General features: G+C 53.9%; 7 protein-coding genes across 7 annotated transcripts; 2 read left to right on the plus strand and 5 right to left on the minus strand.

Annotated features, from left to right (window-relative positions):
• Positions 1 to 560: 560 nt before the first annotated feature.
• J4E78_001068 (uncharacterized protein) lies at positions 561 to 2,249 on the minus strand (the record flags this gene model as incomplete). The annotated part of the gene is made up of 2 exons (XM_049361729.1): positions 561 to 1,380; positions 1,438 to 2,249. 2 exons carry the CDS (start codon positions 2,247 to 2,249, stop codon positions 561 to 563), a joined length of 1,632 nt encoding a protein of 543 aa, XP_049227012.1.
• A 415-nt stretch (positions 2,250 to 2,664) lies between these two features.
• Positions 2,665 to 4,590, minus strand: J4E78_001069 (uncharacterized protein; the record flags this gene model as incomplete). Its single annotated transcript, XM_049361730.1, has 5 exons — positions 2,665 to 2,824; positions 2,923 to 3,187; positions 3,236 to 4,160; positions 4,206 to 4,497; positions 4,541 to 4,590. The coding sequence occupies 5 exons, from the start codon at positions 4,588 to 4,590 to the stop codon at positions 2,665 to 2,667; spliced, it is 1,692 nt and encodes a 563-aa protein (XP_049227013.1).
• A 506-nt stretch (positions 4,591 to 5,096) lies between these two features.
• Positions 5,097 to 5,951, plus strand: J4E78_001070 (uncharacterized protein; the record flags this gene model as incomplete). The annotated part of the gene is made up of 1 exon (XM_049361731.1): positions 5,097 to 5,951. The coding sequence occupies one exon, from the start codon at positions 5,097 to 5,099 to the stop codon at positions 5,949 to 5,951; it is 855 nt and encodes a 284-aa protein (XP_049227014.1).
• Positions 5,952 to 6,118: 167 nt separating this feature from the next.
• Positions 6,119 to 7,623, minus strand: J4E78_001071 (uncharacterized protein; the record flags this gene model as incomplete). Its single annotated transcript, XM_049361732.1, has 2 exons — positions 6,119 to 7,477; positions 7,525 to 7,623. The coding sequence occupies 2 exons, from the start codon at positions 7,621 to 7,623 to the stop codon at positions 6,119 to 6,121; spliced, it is 1,458 nt and encodes a 485-aa protein (XP_049227015.1).
• Positions 7,624 to 10,690: 3,067 nt separating this feature from the next.
• J4E78_001072 (uncharacterized protein) lies at positions 10,691 to 11,736 on the minus strand (the record flags this gene model as incomplete). Its single annotated transcript, XM_049361733.1, has 3 exons — positions 10,691 to 10,786; positions 10,864 to 11,528; positions 11,727 to 11,736. The coding sequence occupies 3 exons, from the start codon at positions 11,734 to 11,736 to the stop codon at positions 10,691 to 10,693; spliced, it is 771 nt and encodes a 256-aa protein (XP_049227016.1).
• Positions 11,737 to 12,319: 583 nt separating this feature from the next.
• Positions 12,320 to 14,839, minus strand: DBP7 (ATP-dependent RNA helicase dbp7; the record flags this gene model as incomplete). Its single annotated transcript, XM_049361734.1, has 1 exon — positions 12,320 to 14,839. One exon carries the CDS (start codon positions 14,837 to 14,839, stop codon positions 12,320 to 12,322), a length of 2,520 nt encoding a protein of 839 aa, XP_049227017.1.
• Positions 14,840 to 15,153: 314 nt separating this feature from the next.
• Positions 15,154 to 16,367, plus strand: J4E78_001074 (uncharacterized protein; the record flags this gene model as incomplete). Its single annotated transcript, XM_049361735.1, has 2 exons — positions 15,154 to 15,178; positions 15,232 to 16,367. The coding sequence occupies 2 exons, from the start codon at positions 15,154 to 15,156 to the stop codon at positions 16,365 to 16,367; spliced, it is 1,161 nt and encodes a 386-aa protein (XP_049227018.1).
• Between the last annotated feature and the right edge of the window lie 56 nt (positions 16,368 to 16,423).

Here is a 16,423-nt window from a genome sequence, read left to right on the forward strand (position 1 = left end):
TTCTCCCCTGTATCGGGCATATGGGGCTCCCGGTGATGTGGATCCTCGTCCTGGTGTGGATGACGGGAGGCTGGTGCGTCTGGAGCCGCGAGGGGGAGTTGGACTGACATATCCAGGGTCATTGTAGGCGTGCTGGCCCGGGTTTGGAGTTGCTCTGCGCGCCGCCATGTACTCGGCTCGTCTTTCTCGTGGTCCCATTGCATTGGTATTTGTGCGGTTTCGTGGAGCGAGGCGTGGTCCAAGCAGAGGATAACCTGTGCTGGATGTTTGCATTGTAATTAATGAGTTGAAATACGAGTCGTTTCCGAATGATACCGTTCGATCACGATGATTCACCGCTGGAGGTATCGCTATCTTTAACGATCGGTGGGTTGTAACATGTGACGTAAAGATAGAGAGATAGCGAGCGCCACGGTAACGTATATCAAGATGTTAAGGGGAAGCATGACGTGCGAGTGAATTGGACGTGTGAAAGTGATGACTGGGTTCGAAGTGAAGAAAGCCTTTTCAGCCGCAGGACTTGCCAAAGCTTCGTTGCCAAACATCGCAACTACCTATTATTACACAGCCGTGCCTCCCTCCACGTCTCTGACCGGCTCTTCAGGAAGTGTAAGCAGGGACATCTTGCGACTGGGACTTCCTAAAGAGTTTTGTATCCCCTCCATAGCCGCTGACCCGCGCCGGGTTGCACTTTCCACTGGATGCTCGGGCACTGATGCAGATAATTTGTCGGGTATGTTGTTGGCCTCCGCAGCTTTCGTGTCTATACTTGCGAGCGCTGTGCCGTTCATTTCGTGAGGATTGGGGTCACTCGAGGGATGTGGATGTAAATCTGAGGGTGTTTGCGTCGACGATGGGCCGTGAGAGGGAGTTTCGGTACCATTGACTGACAACGATCGATCGTTCTGGGATTCTGTGTGTTGTTCTTCTGAAGGCGTATTCCGCTCTGTTGGTCCCTCGCTATCTGTCTTGGGTGTGGCACGCTTCTGTCGCGCTCGTGCTATTAAGTCGTCAAACTCGGTTTTGTGTGTCTTCGCGTACCCGTCACCGTCAAAGTCTTTCTTCATGATTTTGTTCTCTTTGGTGCCCGCTCTTCCACCTAGTGTCTGTTCCCATTCGTCTAACTCTCTCAGTAACTGCCTCTTGCTCTTCCGCACACTTTCGTCGGCGTCGCAATTCGAATTGTAGATATTGAGCCATTCGACATGCCGCCGCCTCATCAGGTCTTTGGAACCCCAGGTAGGTATGCCGATTTCTTGCAGTTTCTTCCGCAACTTAGTCTCCGTGAGCATAGCATAGTTGAGCTGGGATAATCTCGTCGGTGGAGGCGAGGGGTCTTTCTTTCGTATTTGGAAAGCGGGTGGGAACGCAGTCTTAGTCCTACAAGTAGGTGTCGTTAGCCAGCTGACCTAGATGTGCTGTCATATATCTGCGTACCTTGACCGGGTGCTACGCCCTTGCGAGTTTTCTGGCCCAGTGCATATGTCCAGATGGTTGTAGACCAGCTCTTCCTTCATTGGCTTGCTGCACATAGGACACTTGACCATGCCATCTGGCATGAAATCGTCGTCGCCGTCGTCTTCGCTATCCGCGACGACCATTGGCGACACAGCTCTGCCTCCGTTGCGCTGGCTCCTAGTTCGCGTCTGCCGCGATCGTGTATGCCTGACGTTGTCCTCGTCTTCCATATCTGTGTCTTCCAGCTTCCGCTTCTTCTTGCTAGCCTTCGTGGTCTCCTCTTCCTTGTCTGCGCGCGCCAACTCCATAGCCTTGGGTCTCGCCTCTTGAAAGCGCATCACGACTTCTCTGATCGCAATGTTGGGCGCCAGTTTGTCGCTCGAGCACCCAGTCTTGCAGCTCGGACACTTGCCGTCCGCCGTGATGCATCTTCGTATGCATATCGAACAGAAGGTATGGCTACACGGCGTGATGACAGGGTTGTTGTAGAACTCCTTGCAGACTTCGCAGCGCAAGGCAACTTCGAGCGGTTCGAACGCGGGTAGGGACGTCTTTATCCAATCGGTGGAGTCGGGGAGGTCGAAGGAAGAGTCCATGGGTCGTTCGCAGACAGGGAGAATTCGGGATGACAGAGAGTTGACAGTTGGATTTGTTTGGCTGGGGTCCGGCGCGTCGGCTTCGATCGCGTCACGTCGACCACGTGACCGCGCTTGAGATCTCGTTGCTTTGTCATCGCCCGGAGTGGGCCCCAAGATAGGTTGCTTGGAAGTCATTTTGCGTAGTCTGGCCATATTTGCGAAGATATGTGCGTGTTCCAAGCTGTAGGCTCCAGTTGAACAACAAGGCGCAACAATGGGCTGCTTAGTCCTGTTCGTGCTTGCTTCAATCTGGGCAAAGATTCATTATGCGCTAGCTGCACCTTCACTCTCACTCTGCGCGGTCCTAGAAGGACAAAGTCGTCATTGTTCTTTGTTGTTATTGGCACGATTCGCGGTGCCCGATTTGGCGTGTTCCATCTCTCCCACCAGCCAGCTACATGTGCAACGGCCTTGTATGAACTCCGCGCTATGCCAACTCATCTCATCTCATGCTGTAACTCGATTCATCTGCAATGCTATGCCCAGCCGTCCCGTCTGATGGGCGAAATTGGGATTTTATCATCCCAGAAAATATTCCTGACCAAACCCAAGTGCATAGCCACATCCCTTAGACCTTGAAAACGGTGCTTTTGCTCTTAATTCCGTCAAACACACAGGTGTTATCAACTGGAACATACTGCTCGGTGATGGCTTTGATTATCTCCTGCGAAACGATACCACCAGTCAGGGCACCAATGTTGTGGAGCTCAGCGCCACCCGCTCGCGCACTATAATTTGGTTAGTTGACTGTTGTCTGTTCAAATGCGACGACGAGGCTTTCGCAGGAAGTTGTCTCGTGTCGAGTTCAGGGACAGAGTGTACTTACAGCTCGCGCGTGTATTCTCCAATCTGAGCCTTGATTGTCGCGTACTCGTCTTCCTCAATGTCAGCGTTTGCCTCTTTGACAAGATCGTTCGCAATCTTGAAGGCGATCCCAGTGAGCTTCTCTGAGTCGGTTTCAACATCGCTCTCTCCAGCAACGCGGGGTGCTCCGCCCAGACCATCTTGATCGTGTGTTGCAAGGAACTCGTCCCATGCTAGGAATGCAATGTACAGCGGGATCTGCGAGTCGGGGAATGTGAGGAGCTGAGCTACAGGACGTTAGTTGAGGTAGCAAATGTTGAGATGGGTTTCCTTACCGATCGACTTCGCACGGTCTCCCCATTTGATCTTCTCGCCTGCTTGCACAACGTGGAACGGCCGTCCGCGCACTAGTTTGATATGTGCAGCATTCTTGCAGAAAGTCTCGATGTCCTTCTCGTCAATCGGCGTGCTACGGCCAGCATTCCGCTCCAGGAACCGCACGCTATCCACCACCTCCGCCAGGTCCTTTCGTGCTTTCGACTTGTATACATTCTGCAGCTGGATATAGTCTGCTGACCGCGCCTTCATATCGGGCACAGAGCCGGGTACCGGGAGAACGTTGTACTTGGTGTAGAACAGGCCGATAGCATTGGCGATGACCCAGAAGCTTGGTGAGTCCTCGCGGACCAGAAGACATTCCGGCGCCGTGAAGATCTCTTTGACGGAACTGCTAGCTTGTGGTGGGTTCAATGACTTGAGAACTGCCGCCACTGCTTCGTCAAAGTTCTCTTCGCCACCTTCTGGGTTGTTTGTGCGCGCAGCCTGCGCTACTGATGTCCTGAACTCTGTCTTCTCCTTGTACGTCTGTGGTACCTCTCCACCGTGGTCTTTCTTCCAACGCTCGAGGAAGTGCAGCAGCAGTGCTATCCATGGGACATGACCGTGATCTTCTGCCTTCATGTTGTCCAGATCGGCCGTCTTCTCCTCGGCGTATTGGACAAGCTCTGGCCATGGCCGTAACAGCCGGAGATCTGACGTGGTCTCTGGGCTAGGATGTGTGTCCACGATGGGGAACGCTGGAGGTAGGTGTACGGAGAAGTGTACGTAGAAGCCGACTGAATGGACGTAGAATAGCGGAATGAGCGCAGCGCTTGCGTGATCGGAGAGCTTGGCGAGGATTTCGGGACGGATAGGCGCGGTCGCGATGATGAGGGTATATGGTCGCAGAGCGTCAGGTTGCGCCAGCCATGACTCTAGAGGCTGATCCGATTAGCGGAGCACGCGACAAGACGTCGTTTGACCAACCTCTGTGATGAAATGGCCGTCCACATCTGGGTTCAGCTCTTTGAGCAGATTGCACGTATGTTCAGCCCGATAGCCTCCTAAATGCTGGTCCTCCAGGAAGAAGTTGACACCTAGATCTGCTTCGCTGACGATGGCCGAATCTTGGATGGTGAAGTTACCGATGCAGGGCAGAACGAGGTTTTTGAGCGTCTCTACACCAACGACCCCCGGCCCAGAGTTTATGAGGAGGATATGTGAGTTCTCGAGTGCGATTTGGCCGGTGGCTCCCCAGAGGCGTAGTTGACGGTCGTACCTGCTCTTGTTAGTATTGATAGAAGTGTTTGCAGTAAACATACTTCTTCTCCTTCGCGGTCGGGCCCTGCACTGGGGGTGGGAGATCCTCCATTATGGCGATTTTGGGAGAGTTGACGGTGAGGGCGTTCGATGTTGGTACGACAGCTTGGGAAGCTCAAGCTGCCAGGCACCAAACGCGCTGCCAGCCCGCGCGCTAAGGGCACATCCCTGTCGCGGGGTCCTGGTGGGGCTCAAATCGTCATTTTGGCACCAGCTCAATCCTCTCGTCACGGGAAAATCATTCATCCCGCCATCTTATCGCGGCCCACTGTAGTGTCTCATTTTCTTCTGACTCTGCAATTACTGGAAAGGTTCCTACTCTAGTTCATGCCGCTGAAGCCGAACCACGTCTGGCCCGCCAATATAAATCAGCAAGTGCGCAGCATCAGTCATCTCAAGTCTCGACTGCCCCTCCGACCACTGTCAAATTCTAGATCTCTTGTACACCGAGCCAGCACCTGGACCACCGGCAAATCTCCTTCTGCAACACCAATTCACCATCCCCATCCTTCATACCGGACTTTCCATTCCACGGGAGTCCTCGGACACGCAAACAGTATGACCGACACGACTGTTGAAGCCGCAAAGCGCGCTGCTGCGCACCAAGCAGTAGCAGACCACTTCGACCCAGCAGCCACCCACGTTGGAATTGGTTCGGGAACAACCATCGTCTATGTCGTCGAGGCCATCAAGGAGCGCTCCACGAACCCGAACATCCTCTTCGTGCCCACAGGTTTCCAATCGCGCCAACTCGTAGTCAACGCCGGCCTGACCGCCATCTCCTTCGACAGTCTTCCTGATCGCGTAATGCTCGATGTCGCTTTCGACGGAGCCGACGAGGTCGACGCAGAACTCAACTGTATAAAAGGAGGAGGTGCATGTCTGTTCCAGGAGAAGCTAGTCGCCGAGCGCGCGAAAAAGTTCGTCTGCGTCGCAGACTACCGCAAGAGACAAGAGCGCCTGCTGACGAACTGGCCGACGATACCGATTGAGGTTGCGCCGCTGTCTCAGCTCAAGGTCGCTGCTGCGCTTAAAATGCTTGGTTCAACGGGTCCTAAGCTAAGGACTACGCTACTGGAGAAGTCGGGGCCCCTGAAGACAGACCAGGACTTTTACATTATCGATGCGCCGTTCCCTGCCTTGCTCACTTCGGCGGATGTTGCAGCTGGCAAGGGCAAGGGCGATGGAACAGATGGCACATGGGAGGTCAACACGATAAGCAAGGCGATCAAGGGCTTGACTGGTGTATTGGAAGTCGGCATCTTCTCCGGTCTGAACGGAATCGATGCACAGGAACTTCGCGAGCAGGATCAGTTGACCAAGACCGTACGAGGCGGTCAAAAGCCTGTCGCTGTATACTTCGGCATGGAGGACGGAAGCGTCAAGATGCGGACAATCGAAGGAGAGAAATAGGCACGCATTGAGATCTCAGGTTTGCGACAAGCGAACATTTATCATTCGTAGCTAAAAAGCAACCCTCATCCCAAACAGAGCTTATCAGCTCGCGATCGTCGTCGCAGAAAGTAATCGTTTTGTCCTTTTCCCTCTAACTCCACATAACACGTCTCAGTACCGTACATCTAAGCGCGGTACATGATGTGCCTCCTCCTGTACCCATCGTATGTAGCAGTCACATAGACAGTCTCAGTGACAACCTCGACATCCGTGACATACACACACTTGTATCCCTCAGGGCACGACGGCTGGGTAGGCGCAGGCGCGTTTGCGGACGAAGGGGCAACAGTGATGGTGGAGACGGGTGCCTTGGAAAGCGTCGTAGGCTGCTGCGTAGGCTTGGGAGCAGCAGCAACGGGCTGCTCAACAATGGGAGGGCTCTCGTACGACTCATCGACCGTAGGCTTGGGCGCAGCAGGGGTGGCCTTGTCAGCTGCAGGCTTGGGGGATGCCTTCGCAGGTGCCTCGTACTGTTTGGTGGAGCTGGTCTTGGGTGCAGGCGCATCCACGATACCACCACCATTAACAGCCATGATCTTGCCAACATCGATGCTCTTCTTTTCGGGAGTAAGGATCTTGCCCTTGTTGGGAGGACCGTTGAAGTTCATAGCCGTGCACTGTGCGTTGATGTCCTTGCACTTGTCCTGCCAGAGCTTGCAGCCTGCGTTACCGGTTGCGGGGGCCTCGTCGTAGCAGACATCAGCTTGGTCCCAGCACTCGGTAGCGGAAGCCCAGCAGCCCTTCTCGGTGCTGTACGAGGAAACCTCCTTGCCGCACCAGTTGGCGTTCTCCATGATGCAGCCTTCGGGCTTCAGGCCCGCAGTTTGCACGGTCGAAGCCTTCTTCATGCCGCCGGCTGTGAGCTTGGCGACCTTGGGGCCGGGGATAACGTAGTCCTTGGCATCCTTGTTGTAGATGTCGAAGTCGGTGGATGGCTCGTTGTACTTGACGTAGCCAGGGATGGAAACAGTGCTTTCGGGAACGAGGTTTCCGCTGCTCTCAACGAAGATCTGGGCGCAGCCAGTGTAGAACTGTGGGTCTCCGTCCTTTGCGGCGTGGAGAGCAAGGATCTCTGGACGAGCAAGGTAGTCACCGCCCTCAAGGCCCTTGGGGAGGTTCACGGACAAGAGACCGTTGTTGTCAATGATCTCATCGGTGCACCAGCGGTCGGTGGATGAGTCGTAGCCGTGGTCGAAGATCTTGAACCAACCGTCACCAGCAGCCGTGTCAGTGCTGGCATCGGAAACCTTCTTCAGGTACACGGCACAGGGACCCACGTGACCGCGGTCAAGACGCTCCTTGGTGGGGTCGTTGGGCCATGAGCGGATCTCGAACGTAATAAGGGAACCATCCTTGGCGGGCTGGACACGAGAAACACCCTTTGTACCACCGACATTGCAGGCCATGTCGTCACTGTCGAGGCTGGGAACGGGGCTGCTAGCCTTGGCAGCGTTGGGGTTCATGCGGATGGCGACACCATCACCCTACTTATCGTTAGTAGACTGCATTTGGAAAGATTGGGAAAACAAACCTGAGGCATGCTGTCGATCATGAAGTCTGTGAAGACAGTGTGGGCAAGGGCAGCGGGGGCTGACGCCAGGGCCGCGAGGAGCATAGATTGGGTCTTCATGGTGAAAGTAACTTGGTTGATGATCGTATACGGAGTAGAGTAATTGTTTATCTGGGAAGATAATTGTGATAGAATAACACACGGACGACGTTGTTTGGTCACTGGGACACAATGTAGGTGAATGAATGAATGTGCCGACTAGCGACAATGAAGGAATGGAATAGGCAGCCGAGCGCCTTGGAAGGAGAGACAGAAAGTCGGGTTTTGAAGAAGAGATCCTCGTGTGTGGTCGAAGGTGAAGGAAGAAAGCCTATTCGAGGGCGGCGGCTCGACGCTTTTGATTCACGAGCTTAGCCTAGACCAGTGGTGCACATCCCCCGAATCCTCATTACACCTGACTCCTGCAAACATCGATATCCCTGGGGTCTGCATCCGCTTTGCCGCCGTTACGGGTTTCGTTCCCTGCATCGATCGTAAAGGCGTTCGAGCCCGCTGTTCTGTTTCCTAGCAGTAACGCTGGGTTCCGAAGATGCTGTCAGCATCAGGCACCACAGGCCAATCAAGGCATCGTTGAGGTTGTGCCGCTGAAACATGAAACACAAACCGACTAATTTAGCGAGGCCCTAGTCGGGGTTCTGGTAAGCTCACCCGCTACCCAAGTGGATGGCGCTTTTCTCAGACAACACTAATTCAGGTACGGAGCCTTAATTAAACGAGTTTGCGCCTTGCGGGTCGATCTCGTTATCGGCCATGTGCAGATAAAGGCGCCGTAGAACGTCAGCAGCGGGGTTATGATGCAGTCCACCGATAGCAGGAATGTACACACCCACTCCTTGCCTGCGCGCTACAGATCGTCGAACATGGAAAGCTGTAGAAGTTTGGTTCAGGAGGCTGTTGGAACTTTGGCGGGTCAGGCTGACAGTCATTTCACAAAGTCACCCACAGTGCAAATCTCGGCCCCTAGTGCCAAGAGTCGCGCCGCCTCCTGGGGCCTATGTAGGACGCCAGACTGCGGCGAGGTTTGGCCCTTGAAAGTGTTGACACCACCGCAAAACACAATTTGGTCGTTGGGCGCAAATGACGGGATGGATGTCTCAAGTCGTGGTTGTCCGAGATGAGCGTGTACAGTTGCGATGATAATGTCGATTCTTTTTGTGAGGCGACTAGCCGCCAAAGTTTACGCGTTGTACTACACTGAGATTTCCTTCGGGATGGCTGTCATCGGTTCCCGAACCTCGCAATATCATGCAGGGGCTGAGATCTAGAGCCGCTGTTGATTTCCGAGAGAAAGCAAAAGAAAACAACACATCAAAGATGTCTGGGTGGCCCCGGCGTGTCACAACCTCATATGCCTGCGGACCCCTACCTGTTCCTCAGAACGCGTGGACCATATCCAACGGCGATGTAGTATCAGCGCCAGATGATGCCACTTCCCATGACGCGCGCTGAAATGTCAGAGACCGGCACAAAGCTCATGTAGGGAACCTAGGACTATTGTTGACGCCGCAGGATTGATCGGCAGAGTTTAGAGCGCGCGCTATTGACTGGTAACACTCTTAGAGTTGTTCCGATGATGTGTACTGAAAGCAGAACATTCGCCACAACTCAAGCGTAAGATGGTCTCTTGAGGCCTGGCCATGCGTGGGACGCTTGCGAGTGTACGTCCATACTCCCATGTTGCATATTGTGAGTCGACTTCGGAAGGTCTGCCTCCGCCTCCGCCCTCTCTAGAAAACTCTTCACAATGTTCCTGAAATCGGCCGTGTCGTGAGAGCCATATGTGAGGAATCGTCGCGTCGCCCACTTCACATGCGAAACCTTGATTCCATAGACATCACGGAACGGGAGCTTGCTGAAGCCGATCTCGATCCCTTCAGAGAAAACCACACCGTCACGCTGCTGATTGATGCGGCACACAATCGAAGGCTCATACTTATGCTCGCCATAGTCGATTCCCATCTCGCGGAGCCCTTGTTTCACGGCATCTATCAGCCATCGACTGCCTCTCTTAGTAAGAAAATGCAGCTTCTTCGAGTCGCCTAGTGAGTTCGATGGTAGCTGGCGCTCAGACAGGGGTTGGCCAATGAAATTCGCAATAGGTATCACGCCCATGCAGCGGTCCAGCTGAACCGCATCCACAGGATAAAAGAGGTTATCCCAAGGCAGTGGCCATGTGCTTGTAGATATCAGAGGTCCTAGAAGGAAGCCTTCTGAGATCGTTGTAGTACATTGTGGTCGAGGGCTCAAGTGAAGAGATGGACGCATCCCGGCAGCTGGTGGCAATGAACCGCGACCATCAATCCCGGGCATATCGTAAACATTGTTTCTGACTGCCATCATCAGGTTGCTCTTCTCAACGACATTTGTAGATGTAAAGATATTGGTCGGATCCATATTTAGCTCAAGGGTAGCCTCGATCCTCTTGAACACCCACAGCCAGTGATCGACGAGCCTTATTTCGGCGGCTATCCTTGAGGTACGGTCGCGCGCCACTCCCAGGCGACCAATAGATCCTTCATATGCAACGCAATACGCAAGGGCGGCGTTCGTATGCTGTTGAATATGTAGACAGACGTCCCCTAGCCACCGTGCTGCAGCTATATCACCATCGTCCAGGTTTTGACGATCCAGGTAGATTCCGTTGAACACGCTTTCGAACAAATATTTTGCTCTGGCGTATTTCCCAGTGTAGGAGGCACAAACTCCAAGTAGATGCCTAAGAATACGTCGGTCGGGCTGGGTCCCAGACCTAGATGTTTGTCCCCGTTCGACAGCTGCCAGCTGGTCTTCAAGAAGCTTCTCTGCAGTGACAAAGTCACCCCGAGTCCACGCGGCAACTATTTGTTGTGCGTTCCACTCGAGGTCCACCGTAACTAATGTTTCTTTCTCATCATACGTCCGAGGTGCACCGGACATTCCCATGTTAGCTGTAAAAGAAGGCTCTGGTAAAGAGGAACCAGTCGGGGAAGTAGGCGCTACGATTGGGATACTGTACGTGGGCGTGACAGGAACCGTAGCTTTTGGGGATTGAACGGGAACGCGTCTGATCGCATGGCTGTTGGAGCCCATGGGAGTAGTAGGCTGGGACGCTGGGTGTGGCTCCGCGTAGAGCGATGATGCCTCCAACTCAGCAGGTTGGGACGCTTGCAAGGAGGTAGTCGAATGTGCTCGAGAAGTTGCTGAAGGGGTCAGATAGATCTGCTGCCTTTGCGTTATTGGCGGGCTAGACGCCAGAGGCAGCGCTGTGGGAGGACTGTGTGAGCCCCGGCACGCAGGTGAGACGATCGCTGGCACATCAACACTATGCGGTCGTCGATCGAAGTCAAATTCAGGAAGAGTGGTCCCGAGATCCGAAGACATAGTTGCTAGACCATCATGCTCTGGCCGCTCCTCCAAAAGCCTCCCTTCGTTGACAGCTGTGACAAGCCAGTCTACGATGACATCCCGGTAGCTTAGAGCCTGCTGTTGTGATACTCCCACATCCTCGAGGTCGCGGAGAATCTGGCTCCATGCCTCCTCGTCATCGTCGTCATCGTCGGCTGTGCCTCCAGACGTGAGTCTCCCGATGGAAGCAATGCTCTCTTCGCGATGACCGCCTTTGTAGTCCTTCTCCAATCTTTCCAAAGCTTCTAGTATAAGAACCTGGCTATCGTGTATCAGGGATGTGTAGAAGGAATTGAGCATCGATACGCTCGCGATGAGGCGCTCTCGTATGTTTCGTGACTTCTCAGGGTCGTACTTGAGCCGGTCCCAAGCGCGTTTGGTTTTCGTGTCGAGCCCATTGTAGTGCAGCACCAGCTTATCTAGCTCTTCGAGCACTTCGATACACGGTTCGTACGCGTCGATGAGCTGCTGCCGCTTGCTCTCGGGGATCTTATCGTACTTGTCTTGAATGTCCTCGAGTAGGTTCGTTAACGTTCGTGCTTGCGATGTAAGATCCTTGTATTCGCCGGAGCAGTCGCGACCTGTGTTGAAGTCAGCACGATGAGAGCTACCTAGGTACGGGGTGGCGGGGAAAGCAGACAGTTCTTGTAGACTCTACCAGCTAGCTCGCACAGCTTGAGCACATCTCCAATGCTGATACCGAAACTCATCTCTTAACAAATGGAAGAAATACGGTCCCGAGTTCGCGCGGCGCAGCACGTCACTGGTGGCCATGTTACGTATGGTCATCTAGTGATGCACACGGCTGGAGGCCTAGACGACACCTGGGCATGTGGCTTGCAAGGGATAACTTGATTGGAGTTGGAACGGAACACAGCTCATCTCGCTCAGAGTTGTTTGGTCTACTTTCCGGTCGGATCCCAGAACACATTACTTCGCTGCGACCACGATCCTGTTATCTCGCTTTGCGATCTATGTTTCGACGAAGGCGGCGCGTCGGGTGCGGTGGATTGGGCGCATTGGCCTGGGCTGGCTGATGATGTCACATGATGGCGCTCGATGGGCCTCGGTAGTACTAATCAGGCCTAGTCTCAGAGGTGCTCCCCCATGGGCACCCAGGCAGCCCTGGAGGTGCGTTCCCACATAGAGACTGTAACATCATCCAGCAGATATCGAGACCTGTAGATAGCAGAACCTCAACACGACGCAGTCTAGCCTCTTTGTTCAAAAGCGCACAGAGATACTTCACAGGCAGACTTGCTTGCGACCTCGACCTCATTCAAGGAATTCAACAGGATATTTCAGAAATGATGGAATGCTTTCATAGAAGGATGTACCACGAGGCTGGCAATTCATTACGATATAAGTATGTTCAACCCAAGTTGAACTCGCTCGCCATACCCGCATGACGCATAAACTTCTCCTTCGCACGAACCGCCTTCCTCATCTTCGCCGCTTCATCCGTATCCGCGCCCTCGGGAAGATCCAGATCCACAACTGCCCTCTTCGATGTGCCCGTATCAGCCTTGCGACTGGCCAGATCCACCTTCGGACCACCGCGCACCCTAGCAGGTGTCTTATCGTTTCGTCCAGCACCTGTTCGTTGTCCCGGAATCTTCATTCCAGATGGTCGTTCGCGGAGAGCAAATGCTTTAGCCAAGTGACCCAAGTGCATCGATTTGATATCAAAGTATTGGCGTTCATCTGCAACGTGGGTTGCGTAGGCGCGAATGTGGCTTTGGAAGGCTCGTCGAGCAGCTTCCAGACGAGCAGGGGATGCTAGAGCCCAGCGCTCAATGGCGAGCTGGAGGTCGGTTGCTTTGTCCATGTAGGCGTTCTTTTCCATGACTCCGCTGGTTACCAATCCTCGGTTGAGGATGTCATCGGCATCTTGACGCACGACATGTACTCCAGCTTCTAGGTCTTTTCTGTCTGATTTTAGGATCTCGACGTAGCCTTCTTCAGTTCCCGGCATTAGGAAGATGCATGCTCGTCCGTCGCGACCTGCACGCGCGGTACGACCGATTCGATGCAAATGGTCTTCTCGGGCGAAGGCGGGATCAAATTCAATGACCAGGTCGACGTTGGGAAGATCAAGACCACGGGATGCGACATCTGTAGCGATGAGAACCGAGGGGTTTTTGTTCTTTGTGAATTGGGCGAGTGTCGAAGTTCTCACGGCTTGTTGTAATGAACCGTGGAGACGGTATGCTGTGACTGTGTGCGTCTTTGCAGAAAGTACGGGTGACTCCGCACCTGTCACTGTGAGCTTGGTGGGGTCTGCCTGTGTTATCGCTTTGGTCTTCTTTGGTTTCTTTTCTGCGTCGTCGGCGGCTTCCTCAGCCTTGTCGCCCTCCTCCTCTTCTTGTACCTCTTCCTTCTTCTTTGTCTCGGTGATCCCTTCGATTTCGCTGGTGAGCATGTCAAAGTGAAAGTCGACAGAGTCGGCACACGAGATGAAGACGATAGCCTTCATCACAGATCCCTTCCGCGCGAAAGCTCGTTTCAGATAGGCTATCAATGATACCAATCTGAGCTTCGGTGCCACCACAGCGTAAGACTGCTTCAACTGCGCTGGAGCAGAGAATGAATGGCCACCTCCTGGCTCGCTTGTTTCTGGTCCCTTCTCTGACGGATCGGCTCGAATGTGTACTGCATCTTTCAGACTTATCTGCCCAAGCCTCTCCACGTCCATTTTCATGGTTGCGGAACAGAGTACCGTTGTGCGCTTTTCTGGCAGGCCTGGTATTCTGGACTTCTCGTCTTTCCTCGCACGCATTCGCAGGTTCAATGCTCCTACAATCTTTTGGATCTCCTGCTCAAAACCAAGCTCCATGAGCCGATCACCTTCATCCAGAACGAGCCACCTGACATTGCTGACATCCAAAGCTTCTGTGTTTTCCAGATGGTCGACCAATCGACCAGGTGTCGCGACGAGTATGTTGATGCCCTTGCGTAACCGTGCCTTCTCAGACTTCTTCTTCTCACCACCAATAACTGTTGTAGCAACAAGCCAATGCGCGCAGCCTAAAAGCTTCTCCAGCACATGCTCGATTTGCTTGCTCAACTCGCGTGTTGGTGCCAGAATAATGGCAAAAAGACCCGAGTTTCTCTGCACGCTTTCGTCGACTTTGCGCTTCCTCATGTTCGCAGAGAGCTCCATGAGTCGCTGTACGATAGGTAGCAAATATGCCAGGGTTTTTCCCGAACCGGTCTCTGCCTGTATGAAGGCGTCGGAATCGTCTTTGATGAGTTGTGTGACGGCAGCCTTCTGAATCGCGGTCGGTGCCTTCAATTCCATCTTCTTCAGCAAATGCGCCGCAATAGTCGTGGACATGCCAAGGGATGTGAAGGTATCTAGCTCGCTGCTGAGTGGCGCGTTCGAGGGTTCTACGGGCGCATCGTCTTCGCGGCGTTCGTTCGCTTCGGGCTTCGTCTTCGATGTGGGATTGTAGGTGAACAGCGAGGAAATGACCTGCTTCCCACCCTTTGGCGCATTGTTCTGCTCGCTTGGTCTTTTCGCGGGGTTCGGATTCGGGTTCGATTGGGGTCTGAAGTCGACATCGTCTGTCTTCTCCGTCGTCCTTGGCCTGAAGTCTCCGCTCACGCGCGCTCGCTTTACTGGTCTGTCGCCGGAATCGGGAAACTCTGGGCTCTTCTCTACACGTGCCTTCCTCGGGCCTAGTTCTATGCGGTTTACATTTGTCGCATTGTCGACCACCTGTTTCGGTACCTTCTCGCCGTTCAGTCGTGCTGTAGCCTTGGTGTGCCAGTTCTGCGCCGCCTTCTTCGCAGTGAGTCGCTCCTTCCAGTTGCCGCCTTTGAATGAGGGTTTCGATAGTATGCCGCTGTCCGGTATGGAGAAGTTGAGGAGCATGCCATCGTCAGCCATGGTGTCGTATGTCGTCGCGTGTGGTGGCAGATCTGGCGGGGTGCTGGTGCGAAAGAGAGGGAAATCTCGAGCCTGGGATCTTTTTAGTGGGGCACTAGGCTCAGACGGGCACTCCCTCCATGATGGGACCTTCAGCGCAGAAACGAGTCGTCTTGACCTTTCTCAACTTGATCACCATGGCTGCCTCCTCGCTGACTCTTCGCGATCTGTCCGCTTCCGAGTTGCGAGAGAGACATCCTCGCTTCTTCCCCATTGTTGCGCGACGCGATAGCTAAGGCAGAGCTCTGTCCGCGACACTTCCGCAACTCTCCGCAATGGCTTCCCTCCGTTTCGCAGCCGGTGAGTATGCTACCCAACATACGCCATTGATCCAAATGACTAATCTCGTACAGTCCCGATAGCACGAAGATGCATGTTCAGCAACTTTGCGCGTCCACTGCAAGCTCCTATCGGCAATGGCATCCGATGCCTCTCCACCAGTCCATCACTGCGCAATACCTCGTCCTCCGCATCTGCAACGCATATCTTCCGCGATGTCGCGCCCTTACGTGACTTCCGCCGCGACCTACGCTCCAACAGCCGCACAGTCGGCCTTGTTCCGACGATGGGCGCCCTGCACGAGGGCCATGTCTCGCTCATGCGACACGCAGCTGCCGAAAACACCGACGTCTTCGTCACCATCTATGTGAACCCTACACAGTTTGGACTGAATGAGGATCTTGCCTCGTACCCGAAGACATGGGAGGCAGACATGCAGGTCTTGGAAGAGCTTAACCAGGAGCTGGCGAGCGCAAACCAAGGGCGCGTGACAGCTGTCTTCGCACCAACCACAAAGACCATGTACCCCACACTACCGCCGGACAGCAGTATACCAGGTGTGGGGAGCTTCATCGAGATGCGTCCGCTTGGCCAGCTTCTCGAAGGCGCGTCAAGACCCGTCTTCTTCCGCGGCGTAGCGACAGTCTGCATGAAGCTCTTCAACATCTGCGCGCCAGATCGCGTCTACTTTGGGCAGAAAGATGTCCAGCAAACTCGCGTCATCAAGCGCCTAATTCAGGACTTCCATCTGGATACCAGCTTGCGTATCATTCCCACTTCAAGAGAGTCAGACGGCCTTGCGCTCTCTTCTCGCAATGTCTACCTCGGCGCGCGTCGTCGTAATGTTGGCATTGTCCTCAATCAAGCGCTTCGCAAAGCAGAACTACAATACAACAATGGCATGAGGTTACGGAACGACGTCCTCTGGCCTGCTTTCGACCACGGTAACATGACATTGATCGAGCAAGAACAGATGGAGCCTAGCAAACGCGCAAAGTTTGAGGTCGACTACATTAGCCTTGCAGACCCTGACACCATGGAAGAGATTGACCAAATTGATGATTCGAAAGGCGCTATACTTAGTGGTGCAGTCAAGATGCTGCCAGTCGAGGAGCCGCAAGAGGGTGAAGATTTAGGCCAGCTGGACTCTGAAGGTCGACAGGTACCTGTGCGCTTGATCGATAATATCGTCCTGGACCCAATGAGATGAGAGTGTCTCCTAGACACAGACAATCATGGCACTCAAGGGCTATATCTGATTCAGGG

The sequence above is a fragment of the Alternaria triticimaculans genome (assembly GCF_023758025.1).
Source record: "Alternaria triticimaculans strain BMP 0046 chromosome Unknown scaffold_1, whole genome shotgun sequence".
NCBI lineage: Eukaryota > Fungi > Ascomycota > Dothideomycetes > Pleosporales > Pleosporaceae > Alternaria > Alternaria triticimaculans.